Below are 23,197 nucleotides of genomic sequence, written 5' to 3'. Positions count from 1 at the left end.
ATGTCGACAAAGTGGAGTATGACTTGAAATTGGAAGTACATTACAAGTACAAGAAAGGCTTTGAGTATCGCCCTGAAGTTATTGGAAATGATAAGCGTGCAAGGTACTTTTTATCTACACTTGCGAAGAAGCCAGATGAATTTACTCCTTTGTTTGTGACTTTGTTAAAGAAGAATGTTTGCGTCGATCCTAGTCCCACACCAAGTTCTGTTAAGGATAATCGTAGCGAGGTTGGGAGTTTTGTTCCAGAAACAAATCCAGAGGTGTTGGTTGCAGATGTATTACCTGAATTAAACAATATGATGTCGAGTGTTGATATTGTAGCACAAATGTCGTTCATCGATGGTTTTTTTAATGGTCCAGACCCTGAATGTTATGTTGAGGGCAATGATGGCGTAAGAGACGACCAAGGTACAGAGGCCCCTGCTGCTGTACCTTTGAACTTGACTCCACTATCGTACCAAATACCACCGAGGCCACCGACACGGAAAAGAATGCCCCGTAGAGAAAATTGCCAAACACCTGGTACTAGTAGTAGTCGTCCAGGCGAAACCAGTCATGCTAGAGGAACTACTGACAGTACAGGTCCTAATAATGGTAGAGAGACCAATGATATTAGTGGTCCTACTGATGCTCGAGGTACCAATGTGACTGGATGGAGCGATCCATTTTCTTCTTCGACAAGTTACGGTAAATTCAAGGAGAAAATGTATACAAGAGAAGACATCGAGGATCATAGTCATTATATATCTACGGGTGGCACACCAGGCGGGGAGTTACATGTGGGAAAGTTTTTTAGAGACAAAGAGCATTTAAAGATGGTTGTTGGCCTGTATGCAATGAAGAAAGGGTTTGACTACTACGTTAGGAAGTCCGGTACTGATATTTGGTACGTCACATGTAAGGATACAGATTGTGGGTGGAGATTAAGAGCGAAGAAGAACGTACTTTCTAACATGTTTGAGGTGAGTACATTTCATAATGTGCATACATGTTCCCTTGATCTTCGAGGAAAAGATAACCGTCAAGCATCACCTGTAATAGTTGCCCATCTAATTAAGGATAAGTTCGCAACTGACGGCTCGGATCAGTTGCCCTCTGATATAAGAAAAAGTATGCACAAGGATTACGGGATCCAAATGAGTTACGAAAAGGCATGGAGGTGCAGAGAGAAGGCAATACACCTGTCTCGGGGTACACCTGAAGATTCGTACTCGAAATTACCTAGTTACTTGCACATGCTACAGTTGCGGAATCCAGGTACCATCACGGATTTTGTGCTAGAAGATGGTCGCTTCAAGTATTGTTTCTTCTCTCTGGGTCCTTCTATTCGGGGGTTTAAGTTTTGTCGACCTGTTATATGCGTTGATGGGTCTTTCTTGAAGACTAGGTATGGTGGGCAAATGTTGTGTGCAGTGGCTTTGGATGCAGGGAGTCATATCTTTCCGATAGCTTTTGCTATAGTTGACAGTGAAAACCACAATTCCTGGACCTATTTTATGAGAAAATTAAAAGAAACGATTGGTGATGTTGAGAACTTAGCTTTTGTTTCGGATAGGCATCAAAGCATTGTTCGTGCTTTGGATATCGTGTTCCCTGATGCACACCACGGTGCATGCTACCACCACATTATTATGAACGTCAACCACAAGTTCAAGACTGACGTCTTCACGAATCACATTTACACGTGTGCGTACACGTATTCAAGATCAGAGTTTCAAGAGAATTTGAGAACATTCCGGCCATGAATCCAGCGGTTACACAATATCTTGAGGAAATTAGATTTGAAAAATGGGCCCGGTCGTACTTTCCAGGGGTACGTTACAATGTAATGACGAGCAACTGGGCTGAGAGCTTCAACAACACAACTAAGGATGCAAGAGGCTTCCCGATCACTGCTGCTGTAGCATTCCTGAGGTCCAAAGTCCAGAAGTGGTTTGCTTCACGAAAAGAAAAAGCTGACAAGTGGACGAAACCCCTAGCACCAGAAATGGAGGAGGACTTGACATTGCATTTTGAAAAAGGTCGGTATTTGAACGTTGACTCATGCGGGCCTTACACGTTGCAGGTTCACCCTGGAGGAACAGTTATGACCGGTGGCGTAGTGGACTTGCAGGAACATACTTGCACTTGCGGCTTGTTCCAGTGCATGAAGTTTCCTTGTCCTCATGCATGTGCTGCATCTCAGGAGCGAAGTATTAGCGCGTACACACTATGCTCGCCATATTACACAACTGAATATTGGAGGAGGACATATGAAGGAACAATTATGCAAGTTGGTGACGAGGATGATTAGGAATTGCCTGATGACATCAAGAACATGACAGTTGGAGTGCTTGTTGAGAAGCAACCAGTAGGGCGACCCAAGAAGCAAAAGGTTGGAAGAATTAAGAACAACCGAACTGCTTGTAACGGTGAAAGGATTATCAAATCGCGAAATTGTAGCATGTGCGGTGCCAAGGGGCACAACAGAAGCACTTGCAACTACCGAGGTTAAAAATGTTATTTTAGTTTATTTGTATCGTGATGGGTTGGACTATTATGTATTGTTATTGAATTAATGTTGGACTATTTTAAACATTAGAATTTGTGATATTTTATGTTTACATAATTATTATAATTTGTTGCACGAAAGAAAGGCGTAAAATTTGTATGAACTCTTGAAAAAACATAAACATACCAATAAAAAAAAATCAGTTACATTGTTATCTTAATAAATACCAAATAAAAAAAACATTTGTTCATGCTAAATTCTGGTAAAACAAATCTACACACCACCGCTCTCTAAATTTCTTCATATTCTCATTGTGCACATTATCAAACGTAGTTTCCAGCATACTATGCTCGATGTGCTCTATCACGTACATCCCGCAGTTACCGCTGTATGAGACAATAAAAACTAAATGAATAAAAGTATGCAAATTAAATTCAAGTTAAATAACAAAAAAATCAATTGTAATTAAGTTACCTTGTCTTTGTCTGTGGAACAACGGCCCGATCCATGACTTTTGAAGTGAAATTTCTGACCTGGCTCTCTGAGGCGGTAAGTTGAGGCACGAGGATCATGTCATGACTCTCGAATAGGGCCAGCCTGCATCAGCAAATTTGGTAGTAATTTTTCCCACATTGCCAGGTGACGGTTCAATTCGTTCGGGGAAATCGATCCGAGGCTGGAGTCAAATATGTTCAACAACCAATGATCCAGATCTATCTCTAATGCCACCCAATGCTTTGCTCCATCGAAGTAGAGGGCCATATATATTCTCTCCTTGTTCTTCCAACTGGCCAAGAATTGACTTTCATCCTCTCGAATCAAATCTAATATGCTCTCGTCCCACTGATAGTTAGCCTGGTCATCACCCGCAGCTTCCCACCGAGTAATAACTCCTGCTGGGAAAATACACGGCATTATGACACATCTATTCGGGTAGGACTCGGGATAAAAGTGTTGCCGCCTCCTCATCAAATGGAATGCCGCATCCAAATGCTAAAACATGAAAATTAAATATGTCAGAGATTAAATAAAAAAGAGTTTTATAAAGTCTTTAAAAGCAAAAGTAGTAAAAAAGTCTTAAAAACTTACATCGTTCCCAAGCCAAAATTTCGGAGTATGCAGTTCGAGGAACCAAGACGAATGGTATCGACCGGTGAAGCACTCTCTCGGGTAATTGTTCCCAATCTGGCCGAGTACCCAATTGTGAAAAGTCTTGAGCAGCTTCCGATCAACCACTCTAAGTGGGTCCGCATTCACGAGTGTCGAAGTAGCCCTAGCCTTCTTCTTCATTTCAGTGTACTCAGCGAACCACCTAGGCCGCCTTCTCTTCCTCCGGTTCTCCATGACTTCTGGAGCTGTCTCTAACACCTGCACCTCAGAATCCTAAGTATCCCCGATGCTGGTGATATTCGTCTTCTCAGGTGTACAGAACATGTCATCATCATCCGGTTGGTAATCATTTGGGAGAATGAAGTCATCTTCCGGTGTCCGAGCCTCCTCTTCCGGTTGTGGCTGTGGCTGTGGCTGTGGCTGTGAATCTGCTGCCGGCCTTCCAGGATCTTGCAGGAGCGTCATTATGGTCTTCAACTGATCCATAATCGCTGTTTGTCCTCTTAGCAGAGCGGCCTGCCCCCTCTCCACAGTCTCCAACCTTGCCAAAATGGCAGGGTATACTGGATCCCGAGCCTCCGAGGTGCTGGGAATGGAAGCTGACGGGGGAACAGGAGGACCCTGTGACGCTGCAAGTGGGTCAACACCAGACCCATCAGGAACTGAAGCTGCAGATGGGTCAACACCAGACCCATCAGGAACTGAAGCTGGAGATGGGTCAACACCAGACCCATCTGAAACTGCGGGCGGTGCACGTGGAGGAGACGGTGGAGGTGGTGTAGAGTCTTTAAATATTCGGGCTGCCTCCGCTCGTTCTTCCAATGTGGAGGCAAGCTTTTCGGCCTGGCTTCGCAAAGCATCCTGTGTTGGTTGCCCATCCTCACCCAACACAAGTTCCTCCAAGTCAACAAATAACGGAGGCTGACCCCTGGTTATGTAACTCACAAACTCAATCTCGTTCGGCCGAGGACATAACACGGAGTACACTGTCAACTGAAAAATATAACAAATATATTAATATAATATATGGAAATTAACATGAATTCAAAATAAAGCGTAACAAACTTACATTTTTAGCAAATAATCGGGTCACTTCATCCTTCCCGAGTGTAGTGTTCGGCTTACTCTCTCAGTTGACCATTCTCGGAAAGCCATGCGACCTCCTCACTGCATACTCGTTGCCCAGCTGTAATATGGCCTCGTATGCCCAATACTGCAACGCTGCAGCATAGCCGTAGGCTGAGTATTTTGCCTCCTTTTGAGTTACTCCCTTCTCAATCTTTTCAACATCTTATTCTTCACATCCAAGTAATCCTTGTTACAAGTTTCCATCAGCTTGGTGTAAGAAATCTTTCCCCAGGGATACTCGTAGAAGAATGGAAGGTTATCAACCATTCTTATCACAAAAGGAGGAACGACAGTCTTCTCCTCCTTACCAGTGAGGACACCCATAACAAACAAGGCCATCCCCAACTTGTAAACATCATCAGCTTCTGTGCAGCTCTCAAAAACTCTGCGCAGTTGGCCGAAGGTGATCGAAGCACTACCGTTGAAATATTCCTGAATCAACCGGTCAGAGCTTCCATTTTGTTTGATGTCTTCCTCAGTAGGACCGGGCAACAAGTTTAACCCGGTGACCAAGCCGAACTCCACCCTCCCAAATCTACATCTCTTCCTTCCCACATAGAAATGCACCTCGTCGGGCTTGTCAGATTTTATTTTGTGAAGCATCAACTGATGAAAAAATGCTCCAGAAAATTGTATGGGCGCTCTCTCGAAATTTTTTTTGAAAGGGGATTCCCTCACCCTGTCCAATAGGTTAAATTCTTCAAATTTAGCCTTAATCTTTGGGTAGTAGTAACTACCCCCGCGCCATGTGACACGGCCAGTGTAATGGTCCGACACTGGAATTATAAGATGTGCACTTCCCTGAAAAAAAAAACCAACAACGATAAATAATTAATAATAAAACATAACCAATAATGAATAAAACAATAAAAAATAAAACAATAATTCATAATTAATAATTAATAATTAAACAATAATCAATAAAACAATAAAAATTTAAAAAAAATAATCAATAATTTATACTAAAACAATAATACATAAGTAATAAAATAATAAAAGATAAAACAATAATTAATAATTAATAAAACAATAATTAATTATTAAAAAAACAATAAAAATAAAACAATAATTAAAAATTATTAAAACAATAAAAAATAATACAATAATTAATAATAAAACAATAATTAATAAAAAAACCAATAATTAATAAAACAATAAAAAAAACAATAATATAACAATAATTAATAATTAATAAAACAATAAAAAATAATACAATAATTAATCATTAATAATAAAACAATAATCAATAAATAATAAAATTAATAAGACAATAAAAATTAATACAAAAGTTAATAATTAATAATAAAACAATAATTAATAAATAATACAAATTTATAAGACAATAAAAATTAATACAAAAGTTAATAATTAATAATAAAACAATAATTAATAAATAATACAAATTTATAATTAATAATTAATAATTAGTAAAAAAATAATAAATAATAACACAATACAAATTAATACAATAATTAATAATTAATAATAAAATGTTAATTAATAATTAATAAAAATTAATAATTAATAACTAATAAGTAGTAAAAAATAATAAATAATAACACAATACAAATTAATACAATAATTAATAATAAAACATTAATTAATAATTAATAAAAATACAATAATTAATAAAACAATAAAAATTAATACAAAAATTAATAATTAATAATAAAACAATAATTAATAAATAATATAAAACAATTATTAATCAAAAAAAATAAAACAATCACTAAATACTTATTAATAATTAATACTAAAACAATAATTACTAATTAATACTAAAACAATAATTAATAAAACAATAAAAATTAAAACAATAATTAATAATTAATAATAAATTAAAAATTATTACTTACCAATAATTAATTAAAAAATACTTATTAAGTCATTAAAAATAAATTAATACCTAAAACAATCACTAATTAATATAATAATAAATTAATACCTAAAACAATTACTAAATCATTAATATTAAAAAAAAAAAATATCGGGTCCGATTGGTCCGATTGGCCTGATTGGGTACCCATCGGACCCATCGGTCTAATCTCCCTGCCCATACAGAACAACACTCTGAGCCCCAACATCGGATCCATACTCGGACACCCAATCGGACCCGACCCCAAAGGGACCATCGGACCCATACTCGGACCCCCAATCGGACCATCGGACCGACTGCACACCATCGGGCTGGCCTTCTTCCCCAGATCCGAAGGCCATTTTTCACAGTCGGAATCCGAACCGCATCTTCACAGTCGGAATCCGAATCCCATTTTCACAATAAAACCTAAATCTAACCAATAATATCTCACAAACAATCTCAAACAAAATAAATCTTTAAATCCTTTCTAAAAAAACAAAAAAAAAACCATACCTTTGACATTTTCGGAGTGGGTCGATGTTGGGAGTTCGTCGAAGGTCGGGGTTGCGAGAGTTCGGGTTGCGTTGGTCGACTGTGTTCCCTGGTCGTTTGGGTGTCACGGGTCCGGCGACTGTGTGGGTTTTTTGGTTTTTGGGGGTGTGGGTTTGGTGTGGGAAATCGGCTGAGAGAGACGAAGAGAGAGGAAGAGAGAGGCTGATTACAAATGAGAGGGGTAGTTTAGGAAAATTGATAAAATGGTCATATATTACCAATTTTAATAACTTTGCATTTAGGGGACAAATTTTTAAGTAATGTAAGTATAGGAATTCAAATTTCCCTTTTAAAACTATTTTTATGAAAATTAAACAACATATTAGACATATGTCATTGTGAATGAAAACTTCTAAATAGCCTTATTAAAATAAAAAACCTCGAAATATAATCCCGAATTTGTCTGTATTTTTATTTTTAAAATTGAAGGCGGGTTTATAATTTTCTCTAACAGGGAAGGTCAGGTCAGCTAGGAAAGGTCAGAGGTCTGTCTGTAATAATTAATAAAAACCAAACACACTCTTCTTCTTTCTCTCTTCACTACTTATATTCTTCCCGCCATATGTTTCTTGGTCTTGTTCTTGTTCTGGTTCTGCAATTTAAATGCTCAAACTCGGTTCATGCTACTGTCTTCGCCTAGCTCCAATCTCTCTCCCTCATCTCTCTCTCTTCATCTCCAAATCATTCTCCTTTACTCCCATAACCCTCTTCCACAACCCTAAACTCTCTCCCTCTGTCATGTCCTCTCGCCCCTCCGCTTTTGACGCTCTCATGTCCGGCGCACGCGCTGCCGCCGCCAAGAAGAAGTCCTCAGAGTCTTCTGTTTCAGAACCCAAGAAACGGAAGACTCCCGACTCAGAACGCTCCTCCAAACCTGATTCTTCCCTATCGGAAGACAAGGCCCTCTCCCTTACTGCTGCATCCGAAAATGGCCACGATACTGAGAATGCCATCGTGAAGCAGGAGGTGGCAGCGACCGAGGAGCCGTCCGAGGTCGCAGCTACTAAGAAAGTTTGTACAGCCACCTCTGGTGCGAGTGTTCAAACGAGGGTTGCAGAGTTAAAGGCTAAATATGAACAACTGAAAACGAAGGCTGTGGATTTCGACCCCAAATCGATTGCTTGTTGGAAGGAGGGAGAGAGGATTCCTTTTTTGTTTCTTTGTTTGGCTTTTGATTTGATTGCGAACGAGTCGGGTCGGATTGTGATTACGGATATTGCATGCAATATGTTGAGGACGGTAATGCATACCACGCCTGAAGATTTGGTGCCTGTGGTTTATCTTGCGGCGAATCGGATTGCTCCTGCCCACGAGGGGCTCGAGCTTGGAATTGGGGATGCTTCGATTATTAAGGCGCTGTCTGAAGCTTGTGGGAGGACTGAAACGCAGGTTAAGAAGCAATACAAGGTATTGTCATTGCTATCTGTTCGTAGTTTCTGGTTCCCTTATATTCAGTAAGAAAAGGTGTGTTTCTTTTTTTTTTTAATTAACATGGGGATGACTACTGTGTCATTGCTATATTATATGTCTTCTTATTTAGCATTTTTTTCATGACAATAAATGTCATTTCTGTTCATAGGAGTTGGGAGATTTAGGTCTTGTTGCAAAGGCAAGCCGTTCTTCCCAGTCTATGATGCGGAAGCCTGATCCATTGACTGTTACCAAGGTTTTTGATACATTTCGTCTCATTGCAAAGGTTGTTTTTCTTTCTTTCTTTCTTTCTTTTTTTTTGTTATTTTTTTTTTAAATTTTCATTACATTAAAATTATTTAAGATATTGTATACTAGGTTGAATGCCTCGTTTTTGCCCTTGAATTAATTATGATTGTCATTACACACTAGAGGTTTTGAAATGTTAGGACTAATTGATAGGATTTCCCTGTCAAACTGGTTAGAACAGTAGCAATTAAGAGAATAAAATGGCTGAAAATGTATTGATAGCTAGGAATTCGAGAGCTTAGTTCTCTCCCACAAAGGGTTACAACCCTACCAAATTCTCCACACCAAACTTACACTACACTCCTTCTATTTATTCTAATTCCCTACTGCTGGTGTATCACTTAACATACACCTTACTAACACTCAAACCCCTCCCTAAACTAACCAGCTGACTTGGCAAATACCTGTTACTAATCTTTATTGAGAATCTAGAGCAATTACAAGGTGTACCAAATTTTCTAGACACATCTTCACAGTTCACACTCTAAAAAACAATACAAATAATCTGATGCCCTGAAATGAGGCTACTGAGATTTATTTATCCTCAGCCATTGCCCACGACTAACTGCTCTCTAAGGCTACTTACAACACTGCAACAAATAAACTAACAAATGTGTAATTACATTTCTATGACATCTAGAATATGTTAGCCTAATAGGTGGCCTAACAGGTTTGTTGAAGGAAATTGCTACTTTCAACTGCATTTCGTGCTTGAGATGACTATCATTGTTCATTATGTCATCTTTCACTCGATTGTTATAGTTCTTAGGCATCTATTTGTGTTTTTTTTTCCTTTCCCAAGTTACCTTTATATTATTTGCTCCCAGTTTATGGTACTGTAATTTGTTAGGCAAAATTAACAGGACACGTGCAACACACACAGAGGTTAGAGCCTGTTTGGCAACTTTAATTATGTGTTCTAATGGTGACAAGTTATTTATGTAGGTTTGAATTCTATGGGTCATAATTAGAAGTGAAGTGCAAGTTTTGAATTGAGTTGTCAAGCTATCAAGTTATGTAATTGATCTGTAGAACCGCTCGGCGGTCTTGCATTTATAAAAAACACTCTACTACTGATCTATCTTTAAAAACTGTATAATTAATTTATTATAAATTAAAGCTACTGGCAAGCGCTAGCCTTGTTTTTCTAACTAGGTTATGAATATTGATTTTTTTTGTTTGCCGTAATTTCATATCTTTACAAAAAGTATATTTTATTAGTTAGTGAGGCTATGCTGTCTTGATTGGAATGTAATGATCATTGTATTTTGTTAAACCACCGTGTAGGATATTTATAGACCATGTAAAGGGAATCAAGGTGACTTAACAACTATTATTGCAGTTATATGCACTTTCTCATGTTTTTGAATGAAACAGGAATCTGGGAAGGATAGTCAAGAGAAGAAAAAGAACCGTATCAAGGCACTTCTTGTTGCTGCCACTGATTGTGAACCTCTATATTTGATCCGATTGCTTCAGGTTTCCAACTTATATTATGCTGAGTTTTGTTGTTAGTTGCTTTTAGTCGTTAATAAGCTTTAACAAAATTTCTCTGTAGGCAAAGTTGCGAATTGGGTTGGCAGAGCAGACACTTTTAGCTGCTTTAGGACAAGCTGCAGTATATAGTAAACAACACTCTACTCCAAAAAATATACATTCTCCTTTAGAGGAGGTAAGATCATGTTATTATTATTATTATTTTTTTTGTGTAGGATCATGTTAATTATAGTCAACTGCACCAATGCTAACAAGAATACACTCAAAAATATTTTTTTGTTCTTTTCTTTTGTTTAAGTTCTTTATAATTGTGTGTGTATCAGGCTATAAAGATTGTTAAACAAGTGTACTCTGTACTTCCTGTTTATGATAAAATTATTCCTGCCCTTTTGGGTGATGGTGTATGGAATCTTCCAAAGACTTGTAACTTTACTCCTGGTATTCCAGTTGGCCCTATGTTAGCTAAACCAACTAAAGGGGTTTTTGAGATAGTACAAAAATTTCAGAACACAGAATATACATGCGAGTACAAGTATGATGGAGAACGAGCACAGGTGAAACTATCAAATACAATTGGTGATTGCACATGCTAGTTATACCCCATGGGCCTCATTTTTCCCTTTTCCAAACAGATACATTACTTGGAGGATGGTTCGGTTGAGATATATAGTCGAAATGCAGAACGGAATACTGGAAAATTTCCTGATGTTGTTGTCGCAGTTTCAAGGTAGACCAATCTAATAGTTTTTTTTAGCATGTTATTATAGCCAAAACTCCAACTCAGTTATTGAAAGAATTCAAGATTAGTATCTTGATATTGATCAATTATGTGCCAAAACTGCATCCTTTTGGTACACTATTGGAGCACATTTTTTGCTAGGTGAGCTATATTTGAGCTTTGTATCACTTATTGGTGATGCTCATGGAGTTCTATATTTTGCATCATTTATGTTCTATGTAACACTTGTAACTAGGTCTTGCCTCAGTTCGTCATTTGCTAATATTTTCTGTCAGCTTGCAGGTTAAAGAAGTCATCTGTAAAATCATTTGTTTTGGATTGTGAACTGGTTGCTTATGACCGTGAAAAACAGAAAATACTTCCCTTTCAGGTTTATTATCTCTCCATCTATCTCAAACTTTCTAGGAATTATGCTCTGCAAGTGTGGCAGAAATGGAAGAATGTAGTGTGATTTTCTGTTTGTAGGCTAATTTATATTTCGTCTTCTTTACAGAAGTATCAATTTACAGATTTTTGGTTTTGATTATTATAAATATAAAAATAAAACAGGCGATTGTAAGTTATTAATTATGATAAATATCCTTTCTGCAGTTGCTTCAGTGTTGTCTTGGGAGGAAATAAAAGAGTGTGTTAGGATATTTGTTCAAGCTACCATGTATTTCTAGTTTGCTTTCAGGTTTTCTTGTCCAAATATAATTTTTTTTATTGTATGCAAGAGGTCTAATTTAACAAAGACTAATTAAGATTTTTTCCTCTGAACTATGACATGTACCAAATCATGCTCTCGAACTTTTCAGGTCGTTAAAAATTTCCTCCGAACTATTGAGATTATTGAATTCAAGGATTTATGTCCAATTCTGTTCAATTTTACTAACGCATCGAATGTCCATATACTAAATCGTGTCTCCCGAACTTTGATATCTACCCTAAACTTTGACACCTTCTAAATCGTGCTCCCTAAACTTTCTTCCACGTCAGACTTTTATTAGTAAAACTGGACAAAAGTTCTTGAAGCCAACAATCTCAATAGTTCGTGGGGATTTTTAACGGCCTGAAAAGTTCAAGAGTATGATTTGGTACATGTCAAAGTTCGGGGGACAAAAATCTTAATTAGCCTAAACAATCACTAGTTACCTACCTTGTAAATATAAATGAAACTTAAGAAAACTGCCTATTAAAATAGAGATTTTGTTAGCTTCTTTTGGCTTGACGTTGTTTGATTTCTATCCGTGTTGCATCATATTGAAATTTGCTGTCTCCATGTACATTGGTAGAACTAACTGCGTTAAGAGAATTGCAGAAAAAAAAAGGAGAATTGCTGAAAAATAGTACAGTAGTATTACTACACAGCCAGCTGTACTTATTCTCTGCTTGTCAGCTATGCTTTCTCATTTATTTTCTGTATTTTGAAAAAATGTTCTAGTTAATACATTTCTACCATTTTAGTTGGTATTGCTGGTTCTTATTTTTGCTGAAATAGTGTTGATATTTTGTCTTATACAAATGAATATGGCAGATACTCAGCACTCGAGCTCGAAAAAATGTGGTTACAAGTGAGATCAAGGTCAATGTTTGTATATTTGCGTTTGATATGTTGTATCTTAATGGCCGACCACTTATTCAGGAAGAACTTAAAGTTCGAAGAGAGGTAAAACTTTTTCTTCCTTAATTGAGGTTGTTTTATTCTCCTGTTGCTTTATCTTTTGATGTTTAAAGTTGTTGATTATGACTTATGCAAACAGTCAAGCTCTATATTTTTTGCCAAAAATTAAATTTACATCTGCATATATGTAATTGATGTTCTACTTTTGAGTTTATTTCCACATTTTAGACATATGTGCTTGAGTAACTAGCCCTTGTACCTCTATTGTATTTACTTGGGTGTTTTTGATGATTTTTTTTCTCTCTCTCTTTTTTTTTTTTGTTTCTCTGCAAGCATGATTTTTTTTTTCTTTTGAAAAAAGAGAAAGTAGCCATTGTCTTAGACTGGCCACCCCCGTTATGTATGGAGAGCCCTCACTTGTGGCGGAGGAAAACCGTGGTCACTGTATTTTAGCGAATAATTACACTACAAAACTCTCACAGTAAAGGAAAAAAATAAAATGCCAATCTCCACATCAATGCTTTCCATTCCCTACTCAAATCTAAAAATGAAATTCCTCAAAATGATTCATTTTGGGTGTGACAAGAATTGCACATTGATGATGTGACAAAAATGATTAATCACATGACATAAAATGAGTGTGGTAGGCAATAGATGAAAAACTTACTTTATTTGATTTAAAGAATATAGAAAGATACAATCTTGCCAAGTATTCGAGTTACTTGGAAACTCCCAAACCAGAAATTAATTTCTACTCTATACAAGTTAATTCCCCCCTTCACTTAACTCTAATGCACTAATTATATCCCCCCAAAAAGGTGACTTGGGCTTATTAATTATTTAGTACAATCAGCCAAAAATAAAATAATAGTCCGCCACTTAAGAACTAACTAGACATGTGGCAAAGCTCTTCTCCTAGTTATATTGAATAGGAGGTCTAACATCACCCTGCTCCCAAACATCCACCTTGTCCTCATGATGGAAATCTGGAAGTTGGTGGAGCATCTTGTGGTAATCTTCTCAAGTCGCTTCAAAATCTGGTACTGCGTGCCATTTCACGCTCAACAGTCAATTCCAAGCTTGCCGTTAATTGCTTAAGGTGTTGCTTGACAAGAAGATAAAGTTCTTAGATTAAAAAAGGCTTTATATGGCCTAAAGCAAGCTCCGTGAGCCTAGTATAGCAAAATTGACAGCTACTTTACCGAACAAGGATTCAGGAGAAGCAAAAGTGAGCCAACATTATACATCAAGACACAAGGTACGAATGATACACTAATTGTTTCTTTATACGTCGATGATCTCATCTACACAGGCAATAATGAGAAGATGATAAAGAGTTAAAAGAAGACACGATGAAAAATTTTGAGATGACCGACCTGGGATTACTGCACTACTTTCTCGAGATCGAAATAACTCAAAAAGAAGATGGGATCTTCATCTCACAAAAGAAGTATACAGAGACACTATTGAAGAAATTCAAAATGGAGGGATGCAAGACTGTATCAACTCCATTAGACAATAACAAAGCTCTCAAGAAGGAAGATGGCTCACCGAAAGCTGATGAATCAAAATTTCGAAGTCTAATTGGCAGCCTACTTTATCTAACTGCTACAAGACCAGACATAATGTACGTAGCTAGTCTCCTATCAAGATTCATGCATGATCCAAGTCAAGTTCACTACGGAGTAGCCAAGCGAATCCTCAGATACTTGCAAGGAATAAAATTCTACGGAATATGGTACGGAGTTACAAGTGACTCAAAACTTGTTGGCTACACAGATAGTAATTGGGCATGATCCATAGACGACATGAAAAGCACGTTAGGATATGCCTTTACACTTGGATCAAGAATATTTTCTTGGGCATCAAAGAAGCAAGCAACTGTTGCGCAATCATCAGCAGAAGCAGAGTACATTGCAGCATCAATGACTACAAGCCAAGCTATATGGCTCGAAAGAATACTTGAAGGCATGGGAGAATTACAAGAAGAAGCTACAAAGATCTATTGCGACAACAAATCAACTATAGCAATGGCAAAAATTCGGTATTCACAGCCGAACTAAGCATATAAGCATCAAGTACCATTTCATCAGGGAAGCAGAAGCAAACAAACAAATCGAGCTCAAGCACTGCAGGACTGAAGAGCAGGCAGCAGACATATTCACAAAGGCACTACCAAGAGGCAAGTTTGAGCTACTACGAGACATGATTGGAGTTATAGAAATGTGTACCAAGTAGGAGTATTAGAAATTGCTACACATTTTTACAATACTCAATTAAGTCTAGAATTTTCTGCACATTTGTAGAAAAACTTACTCTAAACTTTTAGATAATTGTAGAATAATTTAGAATATTCTAGACAGATGCAAAATACAATAGAACATAGGCATTTCTAGAAAAATTTGGTCTAGAGGTTTCTAGTTATGCATGCTTAAGAAATATGTAGAAATGTATGGATAAAATCCTTGAACTAAAAAGATCTAGAGAATTCAATTCTAGCCTCAAATGCTTGAAGGCTAGCAACTATAAATACCCATCAAGGGTTCCAAATTGTAACCAACATCCAAAAGCCAAAAGTTTCAAACTATCAACAAGAGCTTACTACTTTACATACAATTCTCTCTTCTAAGCCAAACTAGTTTCATATACTAAATCAACAACTACTCATCAACATCACTACTTCACTACATTACCACAACAAACCATTAACCACATACCTACCTATTCTAAACAAAACCAATACAAATTTATTCTCAATCCTTCAATTGTAGAGAAACCTCTACTGTGCACTTGAGTTCTGCCATTTCTAAATCAGTGACACCCTCGTTAGCCTCTTCTGAATAGTAATCTGAATTAATATCTTCATTTTCATTAGCGATAATTACCACATTTATCTATTTTTGTTAGCAGCGATGTCTTGAGGACCATTTATCATCGCAACGAAAACAGAGGCCCTTATCTCGCTTTTATTGAATCCATTGTCGGTGTATTTTTGTGTTTCGGCGGCTGGTTTTTGGTATGTGTCTCATATGCACTGAGGTAGAGGAAGTATGAAATGGTGGTGTCGTAGTGCGGCTGAAACCAGAAACTTTTGGTCTGTAGTGGGTGGATGCGTTCGACTCTTCCTCAATGTCTTGGACGATTCCATTGCCTCATCAATATTTCTTGGTCGTTGCACCTGAAGTTTTGCGCGGATAGTGGGACGAAGGCCATTAATGAAAGTACTAAGTTGTAAGCTGTATTTTAGGTGAGACATTATCCAGAGGAGCTAGGAGTCGAATAAATTGCCTCTTGAACTTGAGTAATGTACTCTCTTTCTTTATCGCCACAAATTGATCATATAAAGAACCAACCTGTGTATCTCGGAAATGCCTCAACACCAATCGTTTCATCTCCTCCCAACTCAAGATTGCCCGCTTTTTATTCTCAAACTGATACCAAAGGAGTGCGTCACTTGAAAAAGAGATAAACGCTGCCTCGACCTTTTTTTCCTCGCTGTAATGGCAGCAAGCAAAAAATCACTTTGCTTGCGTAATCCACTTGTCGGGATTTTCCCCTTCAAAAGTTGCATTTTGAGTTTTGGGAGTCGCTGATCGTTTCGATGATGGGGGTTGTAATAATTCTGTTCCATTGGGGCATCCATTATTATGGGATTTCTACTACAATTGAACACGCAGGAAGCACCACGACTCTCGTCCTCAAACGAATCTCGAGTGTCATATCGGCGGAAGGCTTCTCCCACATGTTCTTGGACGCTTCTTGATTGCCCATAATCATTTCTTGGTTGTTCTTGGACCTTTCTTGATTGTTCTTGAGCCTCCAAAATGAGCTGTAGCTGTTGTTGCAATTGTTCGTGAAGCTGGCGACTCATTTCACTTACCGAGTCATTAATAATCGTCTTGAGGGAATTTGTGATAGTTTCCGTGACCAATTCCAGAACTGATTCCTGGACCGATTGCATCGTTGACTTCAAAGCCACCTCTTCAAGTGTGGACTTCGATTGACTCTTCTCCACTAGTTTCTTCGACATTGTCCACGCTCACCGCACCAAATTGATACAATTTCTTAGATTAGAAATCCGCTATCAAGTATTTGAAGACCCATAATGAAATTCCTCAAAGAATTGCTGTTTATTTATGAATAATGATCAAATTACACTTAGCTTTCGAGAGGATAGTCTCTCCAAGTACACAACCTTTCGAGAGGGCTGCTCTCTCCGAAAGAATTCTCTCAATACTTAATTATCTACCCCTTATCTGAGTTCTAATCTCCTATTTATAGATACTAAGCCTGCCACATGAGCAGCTTTAATTAAACTCAAGTGATCAATTCGAAAAGACAACTCAACCTTTCCTTAAAACAATTTAAATAAAACTCAACTAAAAGACATAAGCCTGGCCTTTAGGCCCTCTCTTTCTATGGTAAACAAATTTGACCAGGGGCGTATCAACATATGAAAAACCTCGTCAAACTCAGTCACCACTGTAGCAAACTGCTCTGCAATCTCAGGTGGTGTCATTGCTGCAACTGTTGCTTAATTTAGCTCAACTAAAATTCTAGCTCCTTCATGGCTTTGGGTTATTAAAGACTTTCCCAGCAAAAGATCCCCATTGAAAGTCACTTACTGATCCCTCAATTGGAGTTTCATTACTTGTGTATTCCAATTTGTATGGGTCATGCCCAATTTCGACAGCCATTGAATGCCCAATATGACATTAGAACTTCCTAATGCCAAACGCAAAAAATCTTCGACAATGGTGAGTTGCTGAAGTTGCAATACTACCCGACAACACATTCCCTCAATCTTGACCGAATCTCCCGAACCCATTGTGACCCCATAAGCTTCAGTTTTGGAATCGAGAACTCCTAATTTTCAAACCAGCTTAGTAGAAATGAAGTTGTGAGTCACTCTTATTAGAGTCACCACAGGTTGTTCTTGAATAAACCCCCTGATTTTTATGGTTTTTGGAGCAGATAATCCAGTCACTGAGTGGAGGGAAACCTCTACAGACTCATTGACTTCAACCAAGTCTAAAACAGCATCTTCAACCAAGTCTAAAGCAGCATCGTCATCTTCATTTTTTGTAGAATCCCCATCTTGAACATTTAAGACATTAATCTCTTTGCTCTTATGCATATGTCCACGATACCACTTGCTATCACATTTAAAGCACATTCCTTTGTCCTTCTTGGCTTGGTGTTCCGATTCAGTCAATCTTTTGTACTCACCGACTTGCTTTCTTGAACTACTCTCGTACTATTCCAATAATTACCATAGCTTGTGTTGGTATGATGCCCTTGCTGGGATGGAGTTCCAGCAACATGACATAATGTAGTTCCCTTAAATTTGGACTCAATACTAAGGGCTTACTTCATAGCCAGCTCCAAGGAATTCGGCCTTCAGAACCTAACCTCATCCCATATTGTCTTCTTCAACCCGTTGGAGAAGCTACTGATCACAATCTCATTAAGGACGTTGTCCAATGGCGCCAAATACTCATTGAATTTCTTGAAGTATTCTTTAACAATGCTTTCTTGTTTAACGCCGAGAAATTGGTCATACAAATTTCCTTCGTGGGTGCTATGAAAACGCCTCAAGATTAACAGCTTCATCTCTTCCCAATGGTTCATAGGACGCCTCTTATTTTCCATTTGATACCGCAGCAATGCATCACCCTCAAACGAAATCACAGCCGCCTCCAACTTCTCTCCATTGGTCAGTTTTTGCAGAGAGAAATACTGCAAAGGTTTCCTCGGGCCAGACGGAGATTGGCCCTCGAGTGCAAAGGCAGAAGGGAGCTCTGTTCTGCCTTCAAGATCCATCCATCAGGTTTTCTCCATAAAAAATCGGCATACCTAGTCTCCGTAGACGAAAATCTCTCCGCTGGTCATAAGCATGACCGAATTGTTCAGCTGTAAACGCACCAAAAGCAGGATTTGTTGTTGCACTTGGCACAACAGGGGACTCGTGACTGACCTGCTATCTTTCTTGGGTGTTGCTGAAAAAGAAGCGATGTTCTTGGACATTTCTTCTTGATTCTTGAGCAGTAGCTCGAATCTTGAAATGCTATTTCTTCCTTCAGATCAGCCACATCTCTGCTGATTTCCGTGTTCGCTGCCATTTTCTCTTGGCCGCATTCCATCACCTCTTCACCAGAGTCCGACCTCGTTGTCATCTTCTCGCCACCCGCCATCTTCTTTGATCTGTCAGCTCTGATACCAATTTGGTAGGCAATAGATGAAAAGCTTTCTTTATTGATATCAAAAACATAGAAAGATACAATCTTGCCCAATTATTCGAGTTACTTGGAAACTCCCAAACCAGAGATAAATCTCTAATCTATACAAGTTATTCCCCTTCACTTAACTCTAAATCTACTATTTATATCCCCCCATAAAAGGTGACCTGGACTTATTAGTTAATTAGTCCAGTCAGCCAAAAACGAAATAATAGTCAGCCACTTAAGAACTAACTAAGACTAATTGACATGTGGCAAAGCTCTTCTCCTACAGTACCTATACCGAATAGGAGGTCTAACAGAGTGTAAAAGAATTAACTGTACCCCACAGCTTCTAGGAATGACTAGTTATTAATCTTTATGTTCAAAAGAATTGTCAATGTGATAAATTTAAATGTTAATATGAACAATATACATGTGTATGCATCCTGATATTTCAGTAGTAATTTTTGTCGCCATTGTGTTTGCATCCTGATATTGGTGGATGCATTCATGTTTAGTCATCTTCATTCACATACCAACCAAAAAAAGGAAAGAAAGTAAAAAAAACAGTTTTTAAGTTAATTAAGCATATTCTTATTGGAATATTTATATATTAATGAAAAAAATCTAATTATGTTTCCTGGTTATGGTAGTTTTCTTGTTTATTTAAAATGTCCACACAAGAAAATTGTACCATTTCCCTTATCCATAAGACATGTCTTGTGCAGTGTCTTTACGAGTCTTTTGAAGAAGAAGCTGGTTTCCTAAAGTTTGCTACGTCAATAACTTCAAACGATATTGATGAAATACAGAAGTTCCTTGATGCTGCTGTTGATGGCTGGTATTCATTTACTTGTTGATGGTTGTTGTGATAACAATTTTAAAATCTCATGCTGCTTTAGTTTTGTATGATTGATGTTTATGCCTAAATTTTTTTAGAATTTATTTATTTATGCTATTTACTTTCTTGGTTTGTTTATTTATTCAGTTTATATTTGTAGTAAAACTACTCTGATTATAATAGTAGTGAGTCATTATGGTTTGCAGTTGCGAGGGTCTAATTATCAAAACAATGAATAAAGATGCTACATATGAGCCATCCAGGCGGTCTCTTAACTGGCTCAAATTGAAGAAAGATTATTTAGATAGGTTAGTGTCCTAAATTAGTGTTTTTCCTTAGTTGCTGCTGCTTAAGCATTATGAAATATGATTCTGTTTACTTATTGGATGTTGCAGTATTGGGGATTCACTGGATTTGGTACCCATAGCCGCTTTCCATGGACGTGGAAAACGTACAGGTGACTATATCCTTGCAACTATCTCTAGTTGATGCATCCATAATTCTTAATCTTGCATCTAATAAGTTTAGATATCTTTTGTTTTGTACCCTGTGATGTGCCCTTGCTTTCAAGTTTCTAATGCTTTAAGGGTCTTCATACAGTTTATGAGCCTTTAAAGTTTTTTTTCATTGTCGTAGTTTTCAGTACAACTGTACAAATCACTGACTTTCATATTGCGTCTATTAAGGTGTCTATGGTGCCTTTCTCATTGCTTGTTATGACACTAGTAATGAAGAGTTCCAGAGCATTTGTAAAATTGGTGAGTGAAATTATTGTCTGAAACTTCCAAATGTCTTGACCTGACATTGGTAATTTCGCCTGAAATTTACTTGATAATGGTTAGGCACTGGATTTTCTGAAGCAATGCTTGAAGAGCGCTCTGCTAGTCTCCGTTCTAAAGTTATAGAAAGACCAAAGGTCTGCATTTTTATTTGTTTAATTTTATCTATTATCCCAATGATGTCAATATAGATGAGTATGCATGTGGTTTTCTTGTTTAACTTGCTGATTCTAGCATTCCCTATAATTGCAGTCATATTATCGATATGCGGAGAGCATTAATCCAGATGTTTGGTTTGAACCTTTTGAGGTAAATAGCGACCTACTTTAGTTTAAGCATCTAGTCGTGTGCTTCTTCTTGTGTAAATTCAATTTGTGCATTTAAATCCCTATCCTCCTTTTTCCTTTCCTATGCTGTAAAAAACATAACTGACTGCAGATTCTGCAGCTCAATGTGGTTTATGATTTTCTGAATTTGATTGGAGTGTGAGCAGTGTTAAGAAATCTCTCAATCACGACCTTTTCTAAGATAATTACATATGCTTTGTACTGCAGCTGGAGTATGCTACAAACAAAATGAGCAAATTGTACTCCTTTTGTTTAGAAAGTGGTTTTATTTTCAAAGATCCATTTTTTGATAAATTAATTGGGCCTAATGAGCTTACCTTAGGTGATCATGAATATTTGCCCCTCAACCTCTGTTTTAATGTAAAGAATATTCCAGTATTAAATATAAGTAATAGGAACCTGAACAACAGAACTATTATTAGCTACTAGTTTTCATATATTTATTGTTGCTTGCTTTTAGGTCTGGGAGGTTAAAGCTGCAGACTTGACTATTAGCCCTGTCCATCGTGCTGCTATTGGCATCGTAGATTCTGATAAGGTTCAACAAGTCCTTATTTAAGTTCAGAATTCCTTACAAAAAAAAAGTTCAGAGTTGTATTATTTTCCATCTTTGCTATACATGTTTCATCTAAGCTCAATACGTTTCTTACATAACAATTTTTTTTTTCAATTGTTATAAAGGGCATTTCACTTCGATTCCCACGACTTATCCGCATTCGAGAGGACAAGAAGCCAGAGGAGGCCTCATCATCTGAGCAGGTGAAGAGTCACTTATCTCGTGATTTACTTATTTATTGAGTTAAAAAGTGACTGACCAATTATTCCAACTTCATTCAGTGTTTAGCTTAGTCAGACTCATGAGATTTTAACCTTAAACAGAGAATTTAGTTAACTCTTAGGCTATGTTTGGAAGTTAAATTTTGGTGAGGAAAGAAAAAAAGTAAGGAAAATGTGGAAAATAAAAAAAAAAATAATTAATTTTTCATGTTTGGTATGAAAATTTTTGTTGAATGAAGTTATTTTTCATACAATTTCTTTCTATACTAAATATGAGATTTTTTTTTTTTATATATTTTTTTTACTTTCTTTTCCCTACATTTTTCATACATTCTTTCCCCCCAACTAAAATCCAACTTCCAAACATAGAGTTACATTACTCTTAAAATTTGTCAAGTCCAGCTTGATAATAGCAGGCATGCAATTTGCTGATCATTAATATTATGGAAATAACTGGAGATGAAAGAGAAAGAACAATTTTGAATTGTTGGCTTGAAACTGTGATTTTCAAGAGTTGAATCGTTATGCCATCTTAATAGAGTCTTACCTGAATTTTAGGTTGCTGAAATGTACAACTCTCAAAGTCACAATCAGTCCAACAATCAAGATGAGAATGAAGATGATTGAGTGACAGTTGCCTTCCTTAACTCATTTATGGGGGGATTTTTGTGCGTGTAAAGACCGGCAGAGCTGTAATGCCTATTCATAGCGATACCAGTCAACATGTTGGAACCCCTCTTTTCTTCAATAAAAAAACAAGCAAGAAATGAAGATGACATCCCTGTATTTGGAATTTTTCACTTGTAAATTGGTAACGTATGCTAAGAGGCTCAAATCGAAAATGATTCACACAGTGAAACTGCATTTATCCATTACATTTGTACTAAAGGACATTAACAAAATGACTAAAATTTTGATCTACTTGCCCAATTTGATTTTTTTTTTATTTCTTTGCTTTTCAGTATCAAAAGTACATTCCATATTTATGTATAAATAAAAGGGTAAATAGCGGTATAAGTACTTAATATTTATTTTCAGAAGCATAACTACTTAATATTTGTAACAGAACATTTGGAAGTAATTGAAATTACATGTTTCTTAGAATTTGAGCTTTATATGCGCCTTGTTTAAGACAATAATAAAGTCTTACTGACGAAGTTAGAGAAAAATTACAGTTTTATAAACATTGGGTACTTATGGCGTTAAAAATAAATATTAGATTTATGACATTTATAAGTTTAAAATTTTGGGTGCTTATGTCGCTATTTATCCTAAATAAAATAGGGATTTTCAAATAAATTGTCATTTTACACTTTTTTATGTTGGTTAAGTTTCAGTTTTTATTTTTACCAATTTTTTCAAACCAATACACGATTATTATTTAAATGTTTTGTACTTTATATGGTATGTTGATGTAATCAATGTAAACCGATTACATGTTTTCTTCTATTGTTTCCAATCAATCACTATTAGGGGTGTTCATCTGATCCAATCCGTATTTTTTTGGTCAAACAACATCCAATCCGCACTAA

The 23,197-nt window shown here is 36.9% G+C and overlaps 3 protein-coding genes across 4 annotated transcripts; 1 reads left to right on the top strand and 2 right to left on the bottom strand.

Annotated features, from left to right (window-relative positions):
• Positions 1–2,823: 2,823 nt before the first annotated feature.
• LOC133034530 (uncharacterized) lies at positions 2,824–4,759 on the bottom strand. Its single transcript, XM_061109632.1, has 4 exons — positions 4,730–4,759; positions 3,584–4,597; positions 2,969–3,487; positions 2,824–2,880 (listed from the first exon to the last, which is right to left on the bottom strand). Exons 1-2 carry the CDS (start codon positions 4,757–4,759, stop codon positions 3,878–3,880), a joined length of 750 nt encoding a protein of 249 aa, XP_060965615.1. The 3' UTR covers positions 2,824–2,880; positions 2,969–3,487; positions 3,584–3,877.
• Positions 4,760–4,867: 108 nt separating this feature from the next.
• On the bottom strand, positions 4,868–7,112 carry LOC133034529 (uncharacterized). Its single transcript, XM_061109631.1, has 2 exons — positions 7,104–7,112; positions 4,868–5,533 (listed from the first exon to the last, which is right to left on the bottom strand). The coding sequence occupies exons 1-2, from the start codon at positions 7,110–7,112 to the stop codon at positions 4,868–4,870; spliced, it is 675 nt and encodes a 224-aa protein (XP_060965614.1).
• A 354-nt stretch (positions 7,113–7,466) lies between these two features.
• LOC115719674 (DNA ligase 1) lies at positions 7,467–22,586 on the top strand. 2 transcript variants are annotated; one of them, XM_030648804.2, is made up of 17 exons: positions 7,467–8,549; positions 8,722–8,838; positions 10,239–10,340; positions 10,420–10,533; positions 10,682–10,912; positions 10,991–11,085; positions 11,380–11,467; positions 12,614–12,745; positions 19,650–19,762; positions 19,969–20,070; positions 20,158–20,219; positions 20,449–20,520; positions 20,605–20,678; positions 20,794–20,850; positions 21,349–21,426; positions 21,570–21,647; positions 22,224–22,586. In XM_030648804.2, exons 1-17 carry the CDS (start codon positions 7,746–7,748, stop codon positions 22,290–22,292), a joined length of 2,388 nt encoding a protein of 795 aa, XP_030504664.2. In that variant the 5' UTR covers positions 7,467–7,745; the 3' UTR covers positions 22,293–22,586. The 2 variants fall into 2 exon arrangements, with proteins under 2 accessions (XP_030504664.2, XP_060966895.1); XM_061110912.1 differs by having other exon boundaries at positions 8,492–8,606.
• Positions 22,587–23,197: the final 611 nt, after the last annotated feature.

Source organism: Cannabis sativa, chromosome 2, assembly GCF_029168945.1.
Source record: "Cannabis sativa cultivar Pink pepper isolate KNU-18-1 chromosome 2, ASM2916894v1, whole genome shotgun sequence".
Classification (NCBI taxonomy): domain Eukaryota; kingdom Viridiplantae; phylum Streptophyta; class Magnoliopsida; order Rosales; family Cannabaceae; genus Cannabis; species Cannabis sativa.
The sequence above is the reverse complement of the archived record's forward strand: the minus strand, read 5'-3'. Positions and strand labels throughout refer to the sequence as shown.

What these genes read in the sequence shown, in the direction of transcription:
- LOC133034530 (XM_061109632.1), bottom strand. Translation starts at nt 4,759, where the DNA reads ATGGCTTTCCGAGAATGGTCAACTGAGAGA. An exon ending in GAGAATGGTCAACTGAGAGA is followed by an intron (nt 4,598 to 4,729) that starts GTAAGCCGAACA and finishes TATATTTTTCAG; the next exon opens with TTGACAGTGTACTCCGTGTT.
- LOC115719674 (XM_030648804.2), top strand. Translation starts at nt 7,746, where the DNA reads ATGCTCAAACTCGGTTCATGCTACTGTCTTCGCCTAGCTCCAATCTCT. An exon ending in ATGATGGAGAACGAGCACAG is followed by an intron (nt 10,913 to 10,990) that starts GTGAAACTATCA and finishes TTTTCCAAACAG; the next exon opens with ATACATTACTTGGAGGATGG. An exon ending in GCATCGTAGATTCTGATAAG is followed by an intron (nt 21,427 to 21,569) that starts GTTCAACAAGTC and finishes ATTGTTATAAAG; the next exon opens with GGCATTTCACTTCGATTCCC.